The following is a 17,132-nucleotide window of genomic DNA, read 5'->3' on the forward strand; positions in this document are numbered from 1 at the left end:
TCCTTAGAGATGCCTTATCCCTGACCAAACCAGGCCAATCAGACCATTGATATTGATGCCCGCCCAGTTTAAGTTGGAAGGAACAGTTATACCCCTTATAAAGGTAAAAGAACTAAGATACTGAAGGGTAAGTGATCTGCTAAAAAATGGTTGGTATATCATTCAGATCTTAAGTCAACAATTCTTTAGTTTATATTTCTATGAATTTATTTATTTATTTTTTTGAGACAGAGTCTCACCCTATTGCCCAGGCTGCAGTGCAGTGGTGCGATCTTGGCTCACTGCAACCTCTGCCTCCTGGGTTCAGGCAATTCTCCTGCCTCAGCCTTCCGAATAGCTGGGATTACAGGCACCTGCCACTATGCCTGGCTAATTTTTTTTTAATTTTTAAATTTTTTTGAGATGGAGTCTAGCTCTGTCGCCCAGGCTAGAGTATAGTGGCGTGATCTCGGTTCACTGCAACCTCCGCCTCCCGGGTTCAAGGGATTCTCCTGCCTCAGCCTCCCAAGTAGCTGGGATTACAGGCACCCGCCACCATGCCTGGCTAATTTTTGTATTTTCAGTAGAGACAGGGTTTCACTGTTTTGGCCAGGCTGGTCTCAAACTCCTGAACTCATGATACGCCCACCTCGGCCTCCCAAAGTGCTGGGATTACAAGTGTGAGCCACTGTGCCTGGCCTCTCTATGAATTTATAATTAGCCCAATAATGTTATAGTGCTGATATCAATACTTTTCAGATCCTGCATCCCATAGGCAAGGACAAGTATATAGTCCTTTTTAGTATACTACTGTACTACATGCATAATAAAATGTACACAAAAAAGTACATTAAAAAAGTGAGATTTGAAAGCAAATGTCAATGTAATTTTCATATATTTCTTGTACTTCAATAGAGTGAGCTGTGTAACTTCTGGGGTGTGTGTACTACATTTTGGAGGCCACTGTGCTAGCTTCTTCATGTTTAATTATATATACTAAAGATAATCTTACTTAAAAATAAGAAGATCAATGGTGTTATTTATTAACCACTATTTGTATCAAAAGTACTTTCTCAAAATGTTCACAAACAAAGCTGAAAAAAATCTTAAGTATTAAAGACTCATGTGAGAGGCAGTCATACTGTTTGGTTATTGACACTTCTATTTCGGAGAAATGAAAAATTCCATTATGGGAATGAGAAAAATGTCTTAAAATTGGTTTGAGGAGTCAGAAATTTTCTTATAATTGTGCCATGGTTTGAAAATTATATCCCAGAGGGTGACAAATCATTTTCTTGGTTTCATCTTCTCTCCCTATTCCTAATTTCCTTATTTAAAATTTTAATTTTGTATTACTAGATATATTTATATATTTATAAGCCTTCTGTGGAATAAGGTGGGCTATCATCAGACCTCTAAAATCCTTAGTGCCTCGTTAACGACAATGGGTAGAATGTTCTATCTTCTAAAGATCGTGAGGAAAACGCATTCCCTGTCTCACTGAGCAAAGCCTGAGGAGAAGCTTGATCAGGCCTCTGACTTACTTAAGGAAACAGGGCTGCAGAGCAGCACAACCACAGGCAGCCAGAAGGAAAGGGCAAAGGCACAGGGATGGAGCAGCCAGAGGTGCCCATGGTGTCACAGGCTTCCCTCTCCCCTATTGGTGCTTGCTTTCAACTCCTAACCTCAAGTGCGAGCCACCGCTTTTGCATCGAATGCTGGATTTCCTGCCCGGATCTGTGTGGCACTGTTGGCAGTGGAGTCCTAGCAGGAGACCTGAGTGCTGGGGAAATGGGGTTCCTGCCCTGGCTCCACTTCTTCTAGGGGTGCGACTTCCATTGGGTTACTGAACTTACCGCAATTTCAGAGCTTCTTCAACAAAATGTGTCAGTGATGCCTGCCTGGTTCACCCCACGGCTACTGTGAGGGCATGGAGGTGAAAAGTGCTATGCAAATTGTAGAGAGTTCTACAACTAGTGACCGTTACCACCATTACTACTGTTGAGTTCAGGGCTGTCCAGGCTGCTGCTCTAGGGAAGATATTTGATTCTACTATTTGCCAAAGAGTACCGAAAAAAAAAAAAAAAAAAAAAAGGGATCCTGGGAGCTTTGGTATAAACAGCATACCAAAAAGGATCAAAGTGGCATTAAAAAGGTATCATGTGGGGCTGGGTGTGGTGGCTCATGCCTGTAATCCCAGCACTTTGGGAGGCCAAGGTGGGCGGATCACAAGGTCAGGAGTTTGAGACCAGCCTGGACAACATGGTGAAACCCCGTCTTTACTAAAAATACAAAAATTTGCTGGGTGTGGTGGCCCATGCCTATAATCCCAGCTACTCAGGAGACTGAGGCAGGAGAATCGCTTGAACTCGGGAAGTGGAGGTTGCAGTGAGCCAAGATCATGTCATTACACTCCAGCCTGGGTGACAGAGCGAGACTGTCTCAAAAAAAAAAAAAGGTATCATGTGTAAGAACTAAGTGCTATTTTCTTAATCAAGCCCCCATGTTGAGGTCATCAGCAAGCGAGGGCATCACCGGTATATCGTTCAAACAGGGCAGAACTTACGTGCCAAAGTGACTGAGAAAAGCAGCAATATACTCTCTTCTTTTGTGATACCCTTGAATCACGTACTGCACCTGGAATAGAAACCCAAAGCTGAGAAGTAGAGTGGGAAGCTTTTAAATGCTTTATTATAAGAAATCTCAAAGATTCAGAGAAGCAGAAAGAATAGTAAAGTGAACACCGGTATTCCCACTACCTACATTCAACAACTATGACTATTGTGCCTACTTGCTTCCTCCAGCCATCCATCTATCTATCAACCTATCAATCAACACTTCAAAGGAAATGAGAGACATCATGACAGTTCACTCTTAAATATTTCAGTATGCATCTCTAAAAAATAAAACTTTCTTCTACATAACCACAATACCATTATTGTACCCAACAAATTTAGCAATTGGTCTCTGAATTCATCTAGTACCCTGTCCATTTTCAAAATTTCCTAATTGTCCCCAAAATGTTTATTTTTATTTTTTAATTCAAAAGAATTAAAATAAACGGTTTTTTTTTTTGTTTTTTTTTTTTTTTTGAGACAGAGTCTTGCTCTTGTTGCCCAGGCTGGAGTGCAATGGCGCGATCTTAGCCCACTGCAACCTCCACCTCCTGGGTTCAAGTGATTCTCCTCCCTCAGCCTCCCAAGTAGCTGGGATTATAGCAGTCCGCCACTATGCCCTGCTAATTTTTGTATTTTTAGTAGAGACGAGGTTTCACCATGTTGGGCTGGCTGGTCTCGAACTCCTGACTTCAGGTGATCAGCCTGCCTCAGCCTCCCAAAGTCCTAGGATTATAGGTGTGAGCCACTGAGCCTGGCCCAAAATGTTTTTTAAAAAACAATGTATGATTAAGGATCAGCCATTTGTTTTTAATGCCTTTTAAGTTTCTAAATCTATAATAAATAGTACCTCCTTGAGTGTGTGTATGTGTGTGTGCCTGCATGCACATATATGACACTAATTTTTCAAATAAATTGGGCTATGTCCAGATGTGGAATCTCACTCATATAATCCCAGTATTTTGGGAGTCTGAGGCAGGAGGATTACTTCAGGCCAGGAATTCAAGACCAGCCTCAGCAACACAGCCAGACCTCATCTCTACAAAAAATAAAAGAAATATTAGCTGGGTATGGTGATATGCACCTATAGCCCTAGCTACTCGGGAGCCTGAGGCAAGAGGAATGCTTGAGCCCAGGAGTTCAAGGCTGCATTGAGCTTAGAAGGCATCACTGCACCCCAGCCTGGGCGACCTCATCTCTTTAAAAGAGCAAGATCTTATCTCTTAAAAAAAAAAAAAAAGAAAAAAGAAAACAAATTGTGCTAGTAGTCTTGTAGAACGTCTCAATTCTGTTTTCTTCCTTTTTCCTTTACTCTCTGTATTTCCAATAAATTAGAAATTAGAGCTAAAGGGTGATTAGGTCCAGGTTGAACATTTTTGGCAAGAAAACTTCCTAGATGATACTGGGCCTGATCACTTGGCTAAGGTGACAACAGCCAGATCCCTCCAATGGAAGGGAATGCTCCCTCTGCCACAGTGAATAGTCTATGGACATACCCTCTGAAGCAGCGGAAAACCTAGTTTCCCATCAACCCTTCACCTAATGGTTTTAGTATTTATTGGAGATCCTTGTCTGAATCAATGATTTCATTAGGGACTGCAAAATGATGATTTTTGAACCCCATCATTCCTTTTGCATACATCAGCTGACATACTCTGTAAAGAGCTTTCTCTCATCAAATGGGGTTATTTGGTTATCTTGAGCTCCTATTAAAAAAGGCAGAATAATACTTCTCTCATTTTAAAATTCTGATATTCAGAATAAGGAGTATTACAATAGGAGATTTTATTTTGCTTTGCCTTTTTGTATTTCCTCATTATCACCCAATGACAGTTTCTATAAAAAAAATTGCAAACTCATTAAGCTAGGCATCTGAAAGTTAGTCATTTACCCACCAGCTTCTAACACGAAAACACATTCCTTATAATGTTCTCATGATGGCTGGAAGAAACAGTGGGAAGGAGAGACCCCCAAAATTGTTTATATTGGCTATAGCCACACTGAGTTTCCATGGCTAACAAAAGCTCAAGATAAAGTGCTTGAAATAACCTTGACACAATTGGTACTGATAGCCATGTTGAACCCTTTAAATGTAAAACAATTCTATTTATATAATAGAGGTTTATGTCAATTTATAAAAACAGTGCTTACTTTGCAGGCTTAATGTGGGATCAGAACTGTTATTTTGAGAAAAGAAAAACAGATGATAAGTTTGCTTAAGTGGCTTTGTTTAAAAAGGGGATGAAAACAGTTCTGTATACTTGATTTTAAAAACAGAAAACCATTTTAACAGAAACCCACAACAAAACTGGCTATAAAGATAGATTCCAATATAATTATGGAAATTCATTTGAAGAGATTGTTTCTAAAAGCAGCCCATACTGTCCTCATTTGTAGCAAACAGAAGAACACCAATTTCAAAAGACAAGTAAAATTAATGAAAGGAAACCAGATAAGAAAAATTGACTGATTCTTATATTTCTGGGAAAACGGTGTTATAATTTTTTTTTTGAGGAAAATGTATGACTAGAAATTAATCTCAATTGGAGAGCTTTAAAAAGGCTTTTCTTCTCCGTTCTAGAAGACCAAATTTGCATGTTTCTCTATAATTCTGGGACACAGATTTGAAGGCAGTGCAAAGCCCCAGAATGTAAATAAGAATTCTGTCCTCCGATCAGTTTTGCAGGAGGGCAGAGGCTGGGGAGATTTGGTCTGATGAGAAGCAACCCCTGCATGAGGGTTAAAGCCTGGAATCTATGCCGGGCCCACAGACGGTGGAGTTGCTAGATTTTAGTTTCTCTGACATTTGAAAAATAATACTGAAGCTCTTGAAATATTATTGTACTTTTAAACTATTTTCTATATAGAAGTGAGCTATCTTTTGAGTGAAAGAGACAAACAAAAGATCTATTTTTCCAAGCCAATGTGAACAAGTCAACAGGTGCAAAGAAATTGCACTCTGGCAACTAAACAAACTGAGTCACAGTCCATGTGGGAGAAGAAAGAGAGTCAGCATTGTTTGTGCATCAGTATCACTAGTTTTCAGCTAAATATACTAGCTGGACATTAACAAGTATATTCTTACACTTTTTGGAAATATCTAACAATAACCGTTCGACTCAGCTACTTGCTAATGAAATGGCTCATGAATGTAGCTAAGAGAAGCTTTAGATCATCTGACTGAGTATAAGACCAGCTGACTGGCTGGGCGCGGTGGCTCACGCCTGTAATCCCAGCACTTTGGGAGGCTGAGGTAGGCAGATCATCTGAAGTCAGGAGTTTGAGACCAGCCTGGCCAACATGGTGAACCCTCATCTCTACTAAAAATATAAAAATTAGCCAGGCCTGGTGGCGGGTGTCTGTAATCCCAGCTACTCAGGAGGCTGAGGCAGGAGAATCGCTTGAACCCGGGAGGAGGTTGCGGTCAGCTGAGATCGCGCCACTACATTCCAGCCCAGGCGACAGAGTGAGACTCTGTCTCAAAAAAATAAAAATAAAAAGACCAGCTGACTTGGGAATCTTACCCCTAGGCACAGGACTCTGGTGAACTGCTCCCAGATATGACGGGAAGAATCAAAGACTGACTATTAAAAAGTAAGGTACAGAAACGCAGAGAGGGATGAAGGTAGTTTTAAACAATTACTCGGATATCAACTACTGCCAAACACATGCACACACGCGTGCATGCACTGGATAATTGGGAAGCAATGGGGTTCCAAAGTTTTAAAGTTTAAGAAGGTGCAAGATCTGGCAAAAACTGGGTAAAGGAAATTCAAGAAAGACGTGACTTAAATCCCAGACATAAAGTTAAGAGATGAAGATAAGACTGGAACAGGAGGTCAGAATCCTTAGAAAGGGAAGAAGGAGGGCAAAGAAATAGGGAGAGAAACAGATTAACTGTAATTCACAGTAGGAAGGGCAGGTGTCAGATGGAGGCTGAAACTGAGCAGTCGGTCCGAGAAGGATGGAGCATGCACGATGATTTTGGGTACGTGGTGGACTGGAGGAAGAAATCTCATAAGAGGGATGAGTTGGGGACTTGCTTTTACCTTGTTGGTGAGCAGGTGGCATACTTGAGGAACGTAATCAATGAGACATCCTCCTCCTGGAAAAGCTGGGATATGAAGAGCTGAGGAGCCTCCAAGTGCACTGAAAGGACAAGAGTACAATGGACACTTCTCTTAGGGCTCAAGCAACTTAAGAAGTGACACCCCCAAGCAGACTTGGCTTCTCTCATCAAAGTCTGGCCACCAACTGCCTAGGTTAATGATGATGGGTATATGGGCTTCACTTTATGATTACATTTCTGTATTTTAATTCATTTAAATAAATTAGCATGTTTGCATTACACATCATTGATAACACACAACAGTACAAATTAGAAAATTTTGATTGGCATGGGTAAATGTCTTACCAACATTAATGGGCTGTAAGTATTACTGAAACATACACTTTTATACTCTTCATTATGCCCAATTCTTTGCTGGGCACAGATAAGTTATTCATTAAACATTGAAACTGAACTAAAATGAATTGCTGCAACACTCTAGTTCTACAGCTTATCGGCCATTATCTTGTATTTCAAAAGGTATACAAGAAGCTGCAGTCAATAATCACTGATCCAAGCACTAAGATACAATGTTGATTCTGAAATAATTTCCACAACTTTCAGAAATTCCTTCTTTCAGGCCAGGCATGATGGCTCACGCCTGTAATCCCAGCACTTTGGGAGGCCAAGGCAGGAGGATCACTTGAGGTCAGGAGTTTGAGACCAGCCTGGCTAACATGATGAAACCCTGTCTCTACTAAAAATACAAAGATTAGCTGGGTGTGTGGTGGTGGGCACCTGTAATCCCAGCTACTCAGGAGGCTGAAGCATGAGAATCGCTTGAACCTGGGAGGCGGAGATTGCAGTGAGCCAAGATCACACCACTGCACTCCAGCATGGGCGATACAGTGAGACTCAGTCTCAAAAAAAAAAAAGAAAAAAGAAAAAAAGAAAAAAAAAAAGAAATTCTTTTTTTCAGTTTAAATGAAAAAGCACACAATTATTAAAAGAAATTGTTCAGAACTTTAGGGCATACATTTCGTTTATCACCCTTAATCTTGACTTCATCTTCTTTCCTACGCTCACTTTCCTTTTGCCTTAGTTTGTTTTTCTTTTCTTAATTTCATTTTAATGCATATACTTCCATAAGCCCCTAAACCCTCTCTGTAATACGATGGGATATTTTTAAAAATTCCTAAAATCCCTTAATGTTGTGATTACTTCTTAATGTTGTGATTATTTATTTATAATGTTGGATTATTATCCAAGACCCTGCAGTTACAAGGTTGTAAGTGGAAGAAAAAGGTGTGACAATAACTGCCTAGAAAATCATTTCTAAAGAGTTCAGGGCAGCCGGGTGCAGTGGCTCATGACTATAATCCCAGCACTTTGGGAGGCTGAGGTTGGCAAATCACTTGAGTCTAGGAGTTCAAGACCAGCTTGGGCAACATAGGAAGACTTCGTCTCTACAAAAAAAAAATTAAAAAATTAGCCAGGCATGGTGGTGCACACCTGTAGCCTTAGCTACTCAGGAAACTGAGGTGGGAGATCACTTGAACCTGGAGGCAGAGGTTGCAGTGAGCCGAGATCGTGCCTCTGTACCCTAGCCTGGGCGACAGAGTGAGACCCTGTCTCAAAACAAACAAACAAACAAACAAACAAACAAAAAAAGAGTTTAGGGCACTTTGACTCAGTCTAGGGTTTGTGATACAGGGAGTATGTATGTGAATGTGCATATATATGTATAAAACACTACTAAAAGGACTCCAAATCCATCCTGTCTCCCTATTGACTACAGATTTCTGAAATTAATTTTCCTGGTAAAAATAAATTTTGTGGGGCTGGGCATGGTGGCTCACACCTGTAATCCCAGCACTTTGGGAGGCCGAGGGGGCGGATCACAAGGTCAAGAGATCGAGACCATTCTGGCCAACATGGTGAAACCCTGCCTCTACTAAAAATAGAAAAATTAGCTGGGTGTGGTGGCATGTGCCTGTAATCCCAGCTACTCGGGAGGCTGAGGCAGGAAAATTGCTTGCACTCAAGGAGGTAGAGGTTGCAGTGAGCAGAGATGGTGCCACTGCACTCCAGCCCGGGTGACAAAAGTGAGACTCCATCTCAAAATAAATAAATAAATAAATTTTGTGTTTGCTCATGCAAATATAAAGTCTAAATGAACAAAATCTCGAGTGACACAAGGAAGTCAGTGTGGAGTGGAAATATTCAGTATTGACTTTTTCTACTCAGATGTTACCTAAAAGCACAACTCTGACAGCTGAGAAAATTATAAGACAGTGTTTGACTAAGTATGACATTAATGAATCATCTGCATTCTGCAACTGCACAGAATCAGCAAGGCCATCATTTCCTTTTGCTACGCTTAGAGTAGGCATTGGATTAGATTTAGCCTAAACTCTAAAGATGGCTAGGAAAATTCCTGTGACTTCCTATAAACAAGAGGAAGGCTTTTTGTCTCCTCTTTGTGTATGCACAAATAACACAGAAGGCACACATCTAACCAGAAGGTTCTAATGATTTCATAAGGATAGAAAGCTGATTAAGAAAAAAATAATCCACAGTGCAAGAAAAATAAATACAATATTTATGTCCTGTAGGTACAGGTTGAATATCTGTATAACATACAGAATGGCAAGATCCAAGCTACTCATTGCTCACTTAGAGGAACAATCCTTGGCATAATAAAATTCTGAAAAAGAAAATAAGTTGGATGCTTCCCTGGAGTTGACAGTAATAGGCTTTGACTTATATAAAATATTACAAGAGAAGTCTTTAATCAGTCATTAAATTATATACATGGAAGGAAAACAGTCTGAGTAATCCTTTAAACTTGAAACTCTCTCCCTCTCTCTGCTTGGATTGTGTCATTCCGAAATACAGCCGTTAGACAAAAATTACCTGTAATGATGGAGAAAAGCAGAGGTGTGAAGAGATCCAAAGGCCAGGTGTTCTGCTGCCAGGCCCATGTTTCCGCACCCTGCTTCAGTCACTACCAAGAACTAACACATGTTGCTAGGTGCTTTACCACATTATCTAATTAAATGCTCTCCATAGTTCAAAGAGGTGGGAAGTATCGCTGTAATTTTACATGTGAAAAAATCGAGGCTCAGAGAACAGAAAATACTGCCTAGGTTCACACAACTAGACATAGGTAAAACCAAGATCTGAACACAGGTTTGCCTGTCACCGGAGTTCAGGCTGTTTCTGCTGAAATATGTTACCTCCCTGAGAGGAGGGGGATTTTAATCACGGAAGACTACAGGGATGGGAAGAAACAGTAGGGCTGGCTATCAGGGAGCCAGGCCAGCATCCCAACATGATGAGGGGCTCCTAGAGGCTTCAGACCGTCACCAAAGTAGACACTGTGATGTACGGCTCATCTCCGTTTACAATTTCCCACACAGCAGCAAGCAGGAACTCCTCTTAATTTTGTTCATACCTCAGTACTCTCCCACCCCAACCATCAAACAATCAGATTCATTTGATCTCAAATGTGATGGACCAGACACTCTGGCAGGTCTGATTCTGAATGACTTGGTTGGCTGTCCGGGGTGAGCCTCAACAGGTGCAAAGCACTTTAGGCACTACGAAAGATAGTTTTAACTGAGAGTTTATTTTTTAAAGGACGTCATTTCACCCTTTATTTAACCCAGTAGTTTCTTAGCTTGTAAGTGTCCAAAATCTACATCCAGTGTCACACACTGATAAGTGCTGCTGATTCATGTATAAATATCAGCCTCATGGGTAAATATTTAACAGGCTTGCTATAGCCTGAATGCTGCCCTGATCATGCTGAATAAACTAAGTAAAGTGCCATGAAATAAAAGAGTCATTATGTTTTCAGAGGGTGCAAGATGGTGGTAAGGCCTTGTGATCTCTAATTCTTTAATATTCATGAATCAAAAAATATTGGGCTGAGCATGTACAACAGGAAACTCACCCTGTGCAGAGATTCCAGGGCTCACTTAAGACATTCCCGGGACTGCAGGGCTGGCTGAAGAGAAGGCAGGGCCTGACTAACCCACTAAGTGGCTGGGGAAGAATTATGAGGAGATGAAAGGGACCACTTGGCACTGATACTTCTGATCCCCAGAGTGGTGCGGGGAGGAAGCGGGTGAGAAGGAAATCGGTGTGGCAAGGGCTCAGGCTTAACCTGGGAGGAGAAAAGGGTGATAGGGCTGTTCTGATGAGAAGGTACCTTCTCTCTCTTCATGGAATAAAATAAAACATGAAATTAGTTGATCATTCTTAGAACTGAAACTTAATCTGTGGATATAAATTAGAAGGATGAGGCCAGAGTTTTAAAATCTTTTCCTGTGGTAGGGGTAATTAAATAGATGAAAATGAAACCAGAAAAGCATTTCCAGGTCAGTCTTGTTGGCTCTAAAACTCAAATGTAAGAACTGTCTATACTGAATGTATTAATACTAGTCTTTTCCATGCAAATGAAACTAATAGAGCCCTTTGTGAACTTCGGTCTGTCTGCAAATGATCACATCTCTCATGTAGTCATGAGCCACATACAACATTTCAGTTAATGATGGACCCCATATATGACAGTGGTCCCATAAGATTACAATACCGTATGTTTACTGTCCTTTTCCTATGTTTAGATATGTTTAGACACACAAATACTTACCATTGTGTTACAATTGCCTATAGTATTCAGTATAGTAACATGCTGTGTATGTTTGTAGCCTAGAAGCAATAAGCTCACCAGATAGCCTAGGTGTGTAGTAGGCTATACTATCTACCTAGGTGTGGGTTGGTACATTCTATGATGTTTGCACAACGACAATACTGCTTAATGACACATTTCTCAGAACGTGTCCTGGCCATTAAGCAATGCATGACTGTATTGAAGACTTAACTTGGCTGCAACGTGACGGCATAAAGGAATTGTTTTTATTTTGACATAGAAAAATGCAGGGAGTCAGCCTGTCTGAAAGCTTGGCTTCGGACAATGGGGTTTTGATTCTGACCCATTATGAAACAGCAACTCCCCTTCCTCCCACGTGGGGTTTTACCTTACTGGTCAAGTAAAATGAGCAAAACATAATTTAGACTGGAGAAAATCAGAAGGGCTAGGGATTCACAATCATAATTCTTGCTTCTATCAAGTTTTCTTTCTTTGGTTCTACTCAACTTTCTCACCAGTTCAGTGGGATAGCACCACTCTCAAAGACACCTGGCCAGGCACAGTGGCTTGGGCCTGTAATCCTAGCACTTTGGGAAGCTGAGGCAGGATGACTGCTCCAGGCCAGGAGTCTGAGACCAGCCTGGGCAACACAGCGAGATCCCATCTCTAAAAAAATCAGAAATTAGCCAGGCATGATCGTATGTGCCTATAGTCCCAGCTACTCAGGAGACTGAGGCAAGAGGATCAGTTGAGGCCAGGAGTTGGAGGTTACAATGTGCCATGCTTACACCACTGCACTGTAGCCTGGGTGACTGATTGGGACTCTGTCTCTTAAAAAAAAAAAAGAAAAAAAGACATCTCTCTCAAAGCATTAGAATGGCTAGAGTACCAATTAGAGTTACATTAACACAAAAATAGCACCAAGCACTCCAAGAGAGACGTTACTCTAAAAGTCTTCTCTGTCCAAGGGTCATGACAAGGCGTTGTCAGAGACATTTGGGTCAGCCTTAGCATCCTGCTTTTGCCCCTGAATTGGGTTCTGAGGGAGAGGAAGTTGACCTGGCTGCCTCCTCCACAGTATGATTCAGGAGCTGTTGGAACTTGAAGCATGGAAAGGGGAACATCCAGGATGTAGAAACAAGCAGCCTGCAGACTCCAAGCTAAGAGAAATCCTAAAGCAATGTGTGCTGCCTTCAATCCAATTCAACAAACACTAACTGTATGCCTAACTATGTCTAAGGACTTGAGTTTCCCATTCTGAACACATGACTAGGGTACCAACGATAAGTCCTTCCAAAGTAGAGGAATGCCAGGGACCTCAAGAATCTGGGGCACTCTGTAATACTAGATTATGTTTCCTGGTGGCCTGCCAGCAGAGCCATTACCGTGAAACAACTCACTGTTATTTATTGAGCTCCCACTTTTGCCAGACACTCTACTGGGCACTTTGTGATCTCTAAACCTCACAACAACCCTGCCAAGTAGACCTAATTAGCCCCATTTACAGATGAGAAAACTGACATTCTAAGAGTCTAAGTATCTTATCCAAGATAACCCAGCAAGTAAGTTGTAGAGGTGGGCTTAAACCCAGGTCTTTCTGGTTCCAAAGTCTATGTCCTTTTTCATTAGGAATTCTTTCACAGAAAGATGAAGTAGAATTTTTAAAAGCCTAATCCCTACCAATATACTGAAATAGTAGAATAAGTGATTAAAATCGTCTTCAAAGCTTTTATACATAAAATTAATCACCTTGTCATCTCACTTTTTGTCATCTTAAAGATACCATATGTCACAACAAAGTAACCTGGTGGGACTAAAAAAAAATCATTCATCGTTCTGAAAACCCAGAAGAACATAAGTATTAAATTAAGGAGAGGCTCCAGTTTTGTTTTCTTACTTTCTTTTCTTCTTCTTTTTTTTTTTTTTCCTGAGACAGGGTCTCACTCTGTTGTCCGTGTGGTGGCGTGATCACGGCTCACTGCAGCCTCAACTTCCCAGGCTCAGGTGATCCTCCCAGCTCAGCCTCCTGAGTAGCTGGAACCACAGATGTGCACCACCATGCCTGGCTAATTTTCTTTTTTTTTGTATTTTTAGTAGGGAAGGAGTTTCACCATGTTGTCCAGGCTGGTCTCGAACTCCTAGGCTCAAGTGATCTGCTGCCTTGGCCTCCCAAAGTGCTGGGTTTACAGGCGTGAGCCATCACGCCCAGACTTGTTCTGTTTTCTAGCTAAATCTTTTTTTTCTAGCAAAGCATTTTCTAGACCTGTTGTTAGCTCTCAACTCATTTTATAGATTCAACTTTGAGCCATCTCAAGAGTGTCAGTCCTTCAGTTAAACAAAATCAGGGTGTAATTCAATATGGAGAAAATTTAAGTGAGTACAATAGGACAAGAAAATAAAAGGAGATCAGAAAGACGAGTTAAGTATACCAGTGGAAGAAAATCTGGGTATTCACATGGAATCAGAGGCTCACGGAAGCATCAATTCAGACCTGGCTGTATTACATTTGTGACTAATCTAATATTTCTACTAAACACACTTTATAGCTGTAAGTAAGGACTCTGTGAGAGTACTGTATTCCACTTTTTGTTTCTCACTTTTAAAGGGACATATAAAAATGGAAATGTTGAGACAATGACAACTATGATTAAGCACTCAGAAAACATTCCTCCTTGGAGCAAAGTCTAAAAAAGTTGAAATGGCTAAGTTAAATAACTTTAAAAATACACCATTATTAAATGGAGTAATTAAAAATATGGGCCGGGTGCAGTGGCTCATGCCTGTAATCCCAGCACTTTGGGAGGCCAAGGCAGGTGGACCACTTGAGATCAGGAGTTTGAGACCAGCCTGGTCAACATGGTGAAACCCCGTCTCTACTAAAAATACAAAAACTAGCCAGGTGTGTGGTGGTGCACACCTGTAGTTCCAGCTACTTGGGAGGCTGAGGCAGAAGAATCGCTTGAACCTGGGAGGCAGAGGTTGCAGTGAGATGAGATTGTGCCACTGTACTCCAGCTTGGGTGACAGAGCAAGACTCTGTCTCAAAAAAAAAAAAAGAAAAAAAGAAGGCATACTACTATATGGATAATTTTGATCAGCTGTTCTCTGATCAGGCACAGTATAAATGAGAAGAGTTTAAAAGGCATTAAGAGGAATTTAGTTGGTAAATGAATTCTCCACAGAACAGAGTAGTGAATAATAACTCCATTTACTAAGCACTAATGCATCATGTCCTGTATTAAGTGCTTTTCCTCTATGATATCATCTATTCTTCATATCAACCTATGAGAGAAGTGTTATCCCATCTTACAGATGAGAGCACGGGAACTTCAGAGAAGCTATAGAACCTCTCTAAGGTCATATAGGTGGCGAATGACAAAGAGGCATCGAACTCCAGGTTTCTCTCACTTAAATCTACCCCACTCTTAGGTCTCTGGTTACCACTTTTGTGACTTCTATGTCCTTATCTGCATACTTGACATCTGGTTCCACATGTGACTTGGGTGTTTTAGTAGATGCCTGGGCTGGCCAAGTCCTTGAGGGTGTTTCCAGGAATATTTACTAAACTTATTTTGGTACCTGAACTGAAGTGATTAGTTCAGGGCCAGAGGACTTGATGGACACTTTCCAGTAGAAAGAAGGTGGAATGCAAGCAAAGAACTTTACATTTAAAAAATATGAAAGATGAGACTATTGTAATTGCAAACAGAGTATGTCTAATGGCATGAACCCTAACCAAGTCTTTGTTCAGAAATGTGTTTTGTAAGTTTGTTAACATCTCAAACAAGCCTTTAAGAGGGCAGTAATCTTAACAGATGTCCACCATCAGGATTTTCTTAGCATGTGGAAAAGTATTTTAAGTAAGCCCCCCAAAACAATAACAGACTTAGCAGATGTTGTTCTACTAAGAGTTGGTATGAACTACTTCTAATGATGCCCAGTCACTCAAGACACGAAAAGGGTAAGGGGAAGAAAAGTTTTTTTTTCTCTTGTTGCATCTTGATTCCAGGCCTACTACCTGCTGTTGATTGCATTACAGTTTCTTTAAGAAGTGAAACTATTTTCAAAAGCCAGAGGTCAGGAGTGAGTGAATTTACTATGAGTTTTTTATAAAACTCCAATGAATGGCTTTACTGCTCTTAAATAGGTACAGATCACTTTTCCTATGAATTACCTTTAAAATATTTTCCCTGGAAAAAAAAACAGTGCATACAATAGTTATCCTAGACTAACCTACAAACATTTTTCTAACTCCTTCTTTCTCACTGCACACATGTTTTAATGATGGTCCAAGAAAGATGTAGAGAATAAGAAAAAAGCCTTCTGCCTTTCCAGGACACAGAAGGGTATCTACCTGATTTCTATTAACTGGTATTTACTAAAAGTTCAGGCACATAAATAGCACTAGGTAACTTCACGTGCACATCACTGGTCTCTGTGTTCAAGAAGTCAATCTGTAGGTAGCTAAAGCTTGACCTCCACATGAAAACGAAAAGATACCAGAAGATGAGATTAGCACAGGTTTCCAAAGTGCTCCTTGCTTGAGTTTTTACAACACCTTTACAAAACAGGTAGCAAGTGTCAACATACTCATTGTAGAGAGAAGAAAGAAACCTGAGGCTTGAGATGGATGATTTGTCCAAGCTGGAAACAGTGAAACTGGAATTGTAATCTTTCTCTGTACCTGGAGTTTTCATATTTGCTTAAGAATAATCTGGAGGGGGTGGGACGGCTTGTTAAAAACTCAGATACCCAGATCCCACCCCAAAGAAGGCAATTTACTAGGTTTATTCAGCAGGTCGGAGGTGAGACCTGGGAATGTGCATGCTAACCTGTTCCTTAGTGGATGCAGGTGGTCCTCACACCACAGTTTGAAAAAATACTGCTCTAGACCTCATGCAATGATGCACAGCCAGGGCTGGAATGGGAAGGGGTGTGGTCAATGCAAATGTGCCTCCCATCCCCGTGGCATGGGATCACTGACTACTTGAAAGGCACTGTGGACAACAGGAAGGTAAGGAAAACACAGGTCTGCTCTTAAGGCCTAGTATGGGAGATAAGACATTTATTGAAACTACCAGAAAAAAGGTGGTTTCTGCCAGATGTACACATGGGTAAAATGAGTGTGGTTATATTCAGGTAAACAGAAGGCAAGGCAAGGAAGCAGTCAAATCAAAACTGAGGCTGGAAGTAACGAGGACACAGACACTACTTAACAAGGCAGGGCAATGGATCCAAGGCCAGGTTCTCAATGTGGACAGCAGACCATGCGTCCTGCACCACATCGAGCAGCTTTTTGCCCATTGAGAAAGGCATATTTCATATTTCAGGCTGCCCAGGGTGCCTACTGGTGAGGGGTATCTACCTAGAGAGGAAGCAAGAACAGGGATAGATCCTGATGCGATGCCAATGGTGAACTGCAAAGGAAAGAAAACGTGAGGTTAAAAAAATAAAAAGTTCTGTTTAGTTGTAAAGTGAGAGATGTTCTGGGGATTAAAAAAAAAAATCTGGGCTTTGAGATTGAATCTCAGCCAGGTTCACTGCTGAAATTTCTCCTTTAAACTAACAAATTCTAAATGTTATCTGTCTGGCTCAGGCCTTTCTTGAACTCAGAACTTGTAACTCAACCTGCTCACAAGCAAACCTGCCCCCAAAACCTACTCCCATATCCACCTCATCTCAGAAAATGGCAGCTTCTATCTCTTGGTTCCCAGACCAAAAACCTCTGTCATTGCTGACTCCTTTCTCTCACACTCCATAGTCAATTGGCCTGGTTGGCCTAAGAGGCGCCCACTGAGAGCAGGACTCAGAACCTACTGAACTTCTCACTGGGG

At 41.1% G+C, this 17,132-nt stretch overlaps 1 protein-coding gene across 14 annotated transcripts in view; it reads right to left on the reverse strand.

The window, feature by feature from the left end:
• The window catches only part of BABAM2 (BRISC and BRCA1 A complex member 2), a 452,513-nt gene that overhangs the window by 95,049 nt on the left and 340,332 nt on the right, over positions 1 to 17,132 (reverse strand). For all 14 annotated transcript variants that reach the window (XR_002004718.3, XR_008676775.2, XM_055377654.2 and 11 more), the window contains 2 exons: positions 6,644 to 6,743; positions 2,546 to 2,616 (listed from right to left, as the gene is read on the reverse strand). Coding sequence is in view for 12 of the 14 variants with exons in the window: in XM_055377654.2 (XP_055233629.1) it covers positions 2,546 to 2,616; positions 6,644 to 6,743 (171 nt within the window). In the remaining 2 variants the exon portion in view is untranslated. The remainder of the gene's footprint in view (positions 1 to 2,545; positions 2,617 to 6,643; positions 6,744 to 17,132) is intronic.

The sequence above is a fragment of the Gorilla gorilla genome, chromosome 12, assembly GCF_029281585.2.
Source record: "Gorilla gorilla gorilla isolate KB3781 chromosome 12, NHGRI_mGorGor1-v2.1_pri, whole genome shotgun sequence".
In the NCBI taxonomy this organism is placed as follows: Eukaryota; Metazoa; Chordata; class Mammalia; order Primates; family Hominidae; genus Gorilla; species Gorilla gorilla.